The 7500-nt window shown below is 34.5% G+C and overlaps 1 protein-coding gene across 5 annotated transcripts in view; it reads right to left on the bottom strand.

Moving 5' to 3' along the window:
* Positions 1-3113: 3113 nt before the first annotated feature.
* The window catches only part of LOC123761022 (atrial natriuretic peptide-converting enzyme), a 504836-nt gene continuing 500449 nt past the window's right edge, over positions 3114-7500 (bottom strand). For all 5 annotated transcript variants that reach the window (XM_069339377.1, XM_045746839.2, XM_069339376.1 and 2 more), the window contains 3 exons: positions 7491-7500; positions 7090-7208; positions 3114-4619 (listed from right to left, as the gene is read on the bottom strand). The exon at positions 7491-7500 is cut by the window's right edge and continues 108 nt beyond it. In XM_069339377.1, coding sequence (XP_069195478.1) covers positions 4437-4619; positions 7090-7208; positions 7491-7500 — 312 coding nt within the window. In that variant the 3' untranslated portion in view covers positions 3114-4436. The remainder of the gene's footprint in view (positions 4620-7089; positions 7209-7490) is intronic.

A 7500-nucleotide genomic window follows, 5' to 3' on the forward strand; every position in this document is an offset into this window, starting at 1 on the left:
AAAGGTAAGTAATAACTTGTATATACTTTAGTACTAAAGATTTGGGTGAATTAGGTATAAAATTTACTTTGGAAGTAAATTTTTTTGGAGTCTGGAACGGATTAATTCAATATCCATTATTTCTTATGGGGAAATTCGCTTCAGTTTACAACTTTTCACCTTATGAACCGTCTCTGGGAACAGATTAAATTCATAAGCTGAGGTACCACGCTATTTTCAAGTCAAAGCTACAGATAATCAAGCATCATAAAGAGAAACACCAACACAGACTGTGCATGTTCATGGCTTTACCAACTCCACAATCAAAATTGTCATAGATAAAACTCAAATTTTAGAAAATGTAAGTGTTTCTACACCAGCTCTACACCACTGAAATAAATGATAACAAGAATGACTTTTGATTTTTGACAAAGGAAACCTACTAACCATGTGAATTGAGGACCAGAATTGTTGGAGCAATCTGTCGGTTCATGTCTGCCACCAATGCATTGTATCATCTATACCGGCCAGTGACAGTAAAGTTGACCCGCCAGTTTCCGCTGCCCATGCATCATCAACAGTCTATCGCTGCCACCTCCAATAATTATATATTCACTATTCAAAAACAGGATAACTACCATTCAAGGTAAGTAATATGCAGTATTATTTAAACCATTTGTTCCAAAATTATTGATTTTTAATGATGATTTATGTCATTTGGTTCTGGTTCAGAATCCTGAATAATTCACTTACAAACACCTTTTAAGAACACATCCCATTGTAAGAAGGGGCCACCTGCATATTTGCATATAGATTCAAATACAGGTACTAGGAAATAAAAAATACTTTATACTCATCAAACATAGTTATTATTTATACATGAACCAATTTACATAATTATTTATACATTACAGGCAGCATTTGTCACATGTTCTTCAGGGTAGTACACTTTCATTGGAAGAAGCAGGGGTACAGCAGTATCGTGAAAACTAAAATCATTATTAATATTGAGACAAACTGAAGATGAAATATCAACCTTCTTGGCTAGTCTACATGTAAATAATTAATACTCAACCATGCAATTTTGATTGGGTTGTGGTGGGCATGGATTTTCAACTTAACAAATACTAACAAAACCATATAATTTAATGTGTAATGGCAAGGACTGAGTTAACTTGTAATTACATAGCCAAAGTCTTATTTTTGTTTATAACTTGTATTTTGATCAAATTTGAACACATTTAAAATTTGTGTATGAAAATTCAGTTTGTAATAATTTAATACAGATACTTTTATGTACACCCTGCGAATTTACTTAATATCTATGAAAATATCTGGCATATATTATAAATGATCAGTACAATCAGGCATTCAACAAAAATATCTCAGAATATTTTAGGCATTACACAAAACTGCCACATTACATAAACGTCCTCAGCACAGGTCACAGTATAGCTCCACATCTAAGGTGTAGGAGTCAAGTTTCTGCAAGATCATATATTCACATCCCTAAGTCATCACCCAGCATGTAGAGCATACTGGATGCCTGCTTTTTCCTCTAATATTACACATATAAAACAGGTCCACCCAGCATTATAGACTAGAGTGAAAGTCCTACCTATTCAGTCGTAAAATCATTATAGTGCTCATAGCTCAGTATGATGTAAAAGGCCTATCAGGTCTTCCCAAAGTGGGATATATGGCTGTCTCAGAGCTCATAGACTTGATTCTTTCAGCTGTGTTATTTACTCAGAATTTTGTAATGGAGTTAGGTGATAATACCATTTGCAGAATACTGTACTGTACATTATATAAATGTTGTACCTAATAGCCAAAACCGCACTACTTGACCTATTATGCACGGTACGATTTGCCTAACATGCAGAACAATTTTCATTATTTTCAAATATTTCTTTCCAAATTGGTTCTTGTCTAACAATAATAATATACAGTACTGTATTACCATATATAGGAACATTATTTAGTTATGTTAGGCTATGTTTGATCAAATTTGTTAGTATTGGTTCAAAGTAGAAACATTTCAAATTATGTATAATGTAATGGAAAGCTTTATCATTTTATGAGAATTTTTTTAAATATTTAATATTACAGGAAAATTCAGCTTGTTAGGCAATGTGGCCTATTAGGTACAACATGTGTGTGTGTGATTATATGTATGTGTGTGTGTGTGTGTGTGCGCGTGTGTATTTATATATATATATATATATATATATATATATATATATATATATATATATATATATATATATATATATATATATATAAAAAATGACAACTTTATCCAAAGTAGAGAAATGTCATACAGTTATAATCACTTTTGGTAATAATCATTTCAAAGTTGATTAAATTTGTTATGTAATTTTATGCTCCAAGTTCTACAGTATTTAAATATTAACATTTTCAAGTTCAGAACATTATTAAATTTAATTCTGGACATACAACACCTTAAGTGCCAGTTATCCACATTCAATGTGTTTTAATAGACTTGATAGTTATTAAAACCTAACATTTTAACAATTTTCTGGCATTTGTGCAAAAAAACACAATTAAATCTTAGTGTAAATGCAAATTGAGAGATATTAGTTACCTCTTCATAATTGAGTCCTTTTCATTGATGAGTTCATGTCTATACCATTATTAAACTTGGCTTTCTAGGGCTTCATCCTTCAGTGTGTGTGCACAACGAACGTACGTACGTACGTACAGTGTGTGTGTGTGTGTACTCACCTATTTGTGCTTGCGGGGGTTGAGCTTTGGCTCTTTGGTCCCGTGTGTGTGTGTGTGCGCGCATGACGTGTGTGTGTGTGTGTGTGTGAGAGAAACAGAGAGAGAGAGAGAGAGAAGACAATTTATATGACAAAAATAAAGTTAACTATGGATTCAGTATTATTTTTTACATGAGTTGTATTTCTTATCTAGTTTATAAATACTGTACACCTATTGTGGAAACACTAAAATGTAATGGTATGAATGAACATCCAGACTGAGCATAATCATTTCTATTCCATATAACTTGAATAACTGTCACATACATGAACTTGTCTTTTGCTATTGGTGTAAACACAATTTTTTGTATTTCAACTTTGTGTTATGCATAGTGAAAAATATTCATGCAAACTTGGTACTTTATTACTTTTAACAAAACCATACAGAGCATGGAAACACTTTACTACTAAAATTCTTGGATATGTGTTTCTGTACAACAGGTCATTGTAAGATTATAAAACTTCTCTGTAGCGAGAGATTGCTCATACATCAACCAAAAGCAACTCGGCTTCCTGTACAACATATATCGACACGTGTAAACAATAGAGCAGTCTTGAGACATAGATGCCGTTGCACTATTAGGATTTTTATATATGCACCCAGCAATGTTTGTTGGTGGCGATCTATGAATCAGAAAAGCTAGTGTGACATTATACAGTACCTGAAAAGCACATGTAAACACAGAACCATCAGCAAAAGTAGCCATATGACCACTAGCACACATACTGTCCATAGTTATTCATGGACACATTTACAAACATGCCTTCCACACAGCCATAGGACAATTAGCACACACACCATCTAGATGCAGCAGCTATGGGACCATTAGGAGACACCATCTAGGTCATCCCAAACTAACAGAATGCATGGTGATCAGTTGTAGTCACAAGAACGCCAACCTATACATGTTTTACATTGGTCGCAAGCTGACAGGAAATACTCAAGGCTCCCAAACTATGACTACTCTACCACTATGCACAATACATTGAGTATGGGCCCCATCTCTTCCTGTAGTTTTTGCTAGAAATTAACCTTAAATAATAATTTATAAACTCTTCTTATATATTCATGCTTGAAGCTATAAAGCTCTTTAAAAAATAACATGAGAATATAAACTTATTATTGTAAGGGGTCTAAAAGGTACTGTATTGTGCAAGCATTCAATAAACTCTTTATAAGTGATACTGAACATAACAATTGCCCTTGCATTATTAGTTATATATTTTTGTTAAATTATCTATATCAAATCAACAATAAATCCTTGATATTTATAAACTACTATACCAATATCAAACTATGGTTCTTGAGATATGTATTCGATATGGTTGTTCTGATAAATTAACTGTGCTGATAAGTAATTACTTGATATGTAAGTACTGTACTCTATATACCTACCGGTAAAAAAGAATGGTAGCGTGCCAGTGCTGATTGGCAGGCATATTGCTTGCTCTGGTATAGGTGTCCCTTGCTGTGTAGTTTTCAGATACAAAGCACTGCTTAGTTTGAAGGGCATCAGACACAACTTTGATTCCAGAGACAAACATAAGACTACAACCTGCTGGAATTTGCATTAAACATTTTTTTTACATATCTTCAGGCTAGGTTGTTCAGGTATGTAGGTTCCTAAGATTTAGTCCCTACAAAAGGAAAAGATTGACACTGTTTATGGGTTATGAGTTACGCTGGAACGCTGCAATGGTTTTTTTTATCCACCTGACAGTTGTGGAGGTAATATCGTCATATAAACGTGGACGTGAACCCTGGAAGCAGCCAGTATGGGATGTGGCTACTCCAACTATTTCCCATCGTCCTGTCCACTCGCACAGTAAACCACCACCACTCATTTCCTCCAGCTGAAAACAAAAGATTAAAGAATAATGCTGAATAGTAATTAGTTCTAGTAAATCCAAGGCAAAATTAGTTTGAGTAGAATGTTCATATGTTTGCCTTAAAAAAATTAACAAATTTTAATTAACATTTGTTAATTAATTTGTTAATTTAAATTAACAAATTTAGATAATATTAATACAAGATGGGTGAAATTCTCTTTAGGTAAGGGGGGACGAGGAAAATGTGAAGGGGCAATATTTAATTAAATCATTAACATCTGTAATCGAGATGAATGAGCTATTAAAACAATGACCTACAGCACACACATTAATATATATACTTAAATTTTACAAAATGTTTACTTCAGAAGCAAAATTGTTCAAGGGACCATGACATTTATTATACTTGAGATTCTTGCATGTTATTTTAAGTACCTATAATAAGATGTCCTTGGCTACCCATTAAATAGTGTACCGTAGTCAAATCCAGCATATAACAAATTGGGCTATAGTGTAATTGTTAATGAAGAGCAACCTAAAACAATATTTCTCTTAAGTCAAGGTTCCCCTTTCCATGGAAAGGAATATGCAATTTGAGCATGTTGACATTTTGCACTAGAAATATAAGGCATCATTTCTGGTGTCCTTACTGGGTTATAATGGTGTCAAGGATACCCTGGAGAATACTATTATCTAGCCCATAATGACCTCCAGATTGCTCATTCATCGATACTCAAAGCCCTTGTAAAGCACTAGAGTACAGTACATCGATGGGTACTAAGGAACACATTCACTAATTGCTAGTTGGTTCACTCCTGTCACCTGGTGGCAGTACCAACAGGTCAATAAGGTACTCTTGACTTTGCCCAACTCATATTCTGCCAGATAATTTAAATTTTTTTAAACACAAGTTACAATGAGTCATAACTAACAATGTTCATGTGGATTTACATTCTTGCAAAATGACTAACATGCATAGCAGTCTGGAAGAGTTTAACTACTGATAAAATATTTGAGGCATTCAATGAGATTTTGTAGTGATAAGCAAGTTTCAAAAGTATGAGTACTTATTGCTAGCAATTGAGGTATGCACTGAAATTTGTACTAAATTTTGAGGTTACTATAAAAGCATTCACTATTAAAATGTAGTTCAAGTATATAGAACTAGTAGAACACGTATATATAATCAGATATGTAGAGAATTTGTAGTAATTTACATGATTTAATAGAAGTAGACTATAGTCAATTTTTAAATGATTAAAATTACTGGAGATATTATAATTTGTATACAGTAATTATACATAATATGGGTGATGGATATATTTAAAAGTATAACAGTATTAAGTGAAGTAGTAGCACAAGGTTCTTTGGTAGATGTGATTTAATAATGCACATGTGAAGCAGGAACAAATGGGAGCAATAGTGTCTCTTGCTTAGAAAATAACTCTCAATCTATAGGACACTCCATGCTAGATTATTTTTGTCTACCACTCAGTTACTTCCTTAGGAATGAAATCCCCTAGGAGACTGACTACAAATAGAAATATGGGGTTGAACTGAGCTGTGTTGCAGAGTGGTGCCAGATGGAGCTACAGGGCAATTAAATAACCAGTGTCCCAAACAGCCCATGAGCAGTGATGTCATCACAAGACAAAGGAGATGAATATAAGGCACCACAATACTATATGTCAATTTAAAATGAGGGACTCTGATGAAGAGCGTTATGTACTGTAGTTTGAAGATATCGGCACATAGCCATAGATTGACAGAATCATACGATTTGTTGGGTGAACATTGGTTGACTTGCACCAAGAGTCATTCTTTGCAAAACAAATTGAGATTTGGGCAGATATGCACAAGTGGTTTCCTAACCAAACAAGATAAACCCAGAACTGCCTGTACCCAGGGCCAACAAAAATAGCCTTAAGCATCAAATAATCAAGAGACCCCTCATTAAAACAAAATCTAACATAGCTGCAGGAGACAATGTGTATCTCTCCCCACCATGGGAGAGCTGAATAATAATGCTTTACTAAATTTCATAATGGAGGAGGTCCATTATGTGGACCTTTCTCTGATATGAAAGAAACATCAGAGGTCCATGGTTGTTCAACATCCTCCCAGAAGGCCTGAACCAAGGAAGAATGGGGACAGGCCAATACATATCCAGCAAGACCAGAATGGAGCTGCCTTAGATAAATCTATATAAATATAATCATATAAAATATGGTTGAGCAACAGTAGGAAAATTACAATACAGAATGGTATAGATGACATGTTTTCCCATTGCAGTGCTTCATATGTGACCATGGCCCACTATTTATTATTCATAATAATAAACTTGTATATTTTTTACTGAATTCATTATTACAGGTACTGTATACACTTGTGTTACAGATAGTGCTTCTCAGGAAAGGTACTGACGGGATGGAAGTTGGATATTTCCGTTAATGTAATTGCATGAAATGTTGAAGCATCCATTCAAATAACTCACCAGGCATCTGTCTGTAGGTGCTGTCTGCTGGGCACAAATGGTGTTGTCCTTAGAGCCGTCCAGACGGTGACACACCTCCCCAGCTGTCACCGACACTGACAGTTCCACCAGTGGGTCGCCTGTGTCAGCATAGGTTATGAGAGTATAAGTCTCATGTGTAAACTCTTTATATTCTCAAGTTGTATATACCCAAACTAAAGGATATTATCCTGTAAGTTCTGCAAATTTCAGAACACCACAATACTGTATTAAAGCCGCATGGGTGCTTTGGAGAAACTGTGCTAAATGTTGGACATGACCTGAATCACAGTTATGAGAAGGAAATTTTCCTCATCTTGCAAACTCCAATTGTGGAGTCAGTATTAGAGGAATGTTAAATTAGAGATGGAAGTGAGACTTACGCCTGGCGCC

The sequence above is a fragment of the Procambarus clarkii genome, chromosome 41 (genome assembly GCF_040958095.1).
Source record: "Procambarus clarkii isolate CNS0578487 chromosome 41, FALCON_Pclarkii_2.0, whole genome shotgun sequence".
Taxonomy (NCBI): Eukaryota; Metazoa; Arthropoda; class Malacostraca; order Decapoda; family Cambaridae; genus Procambarus; species Procambarus clarkii.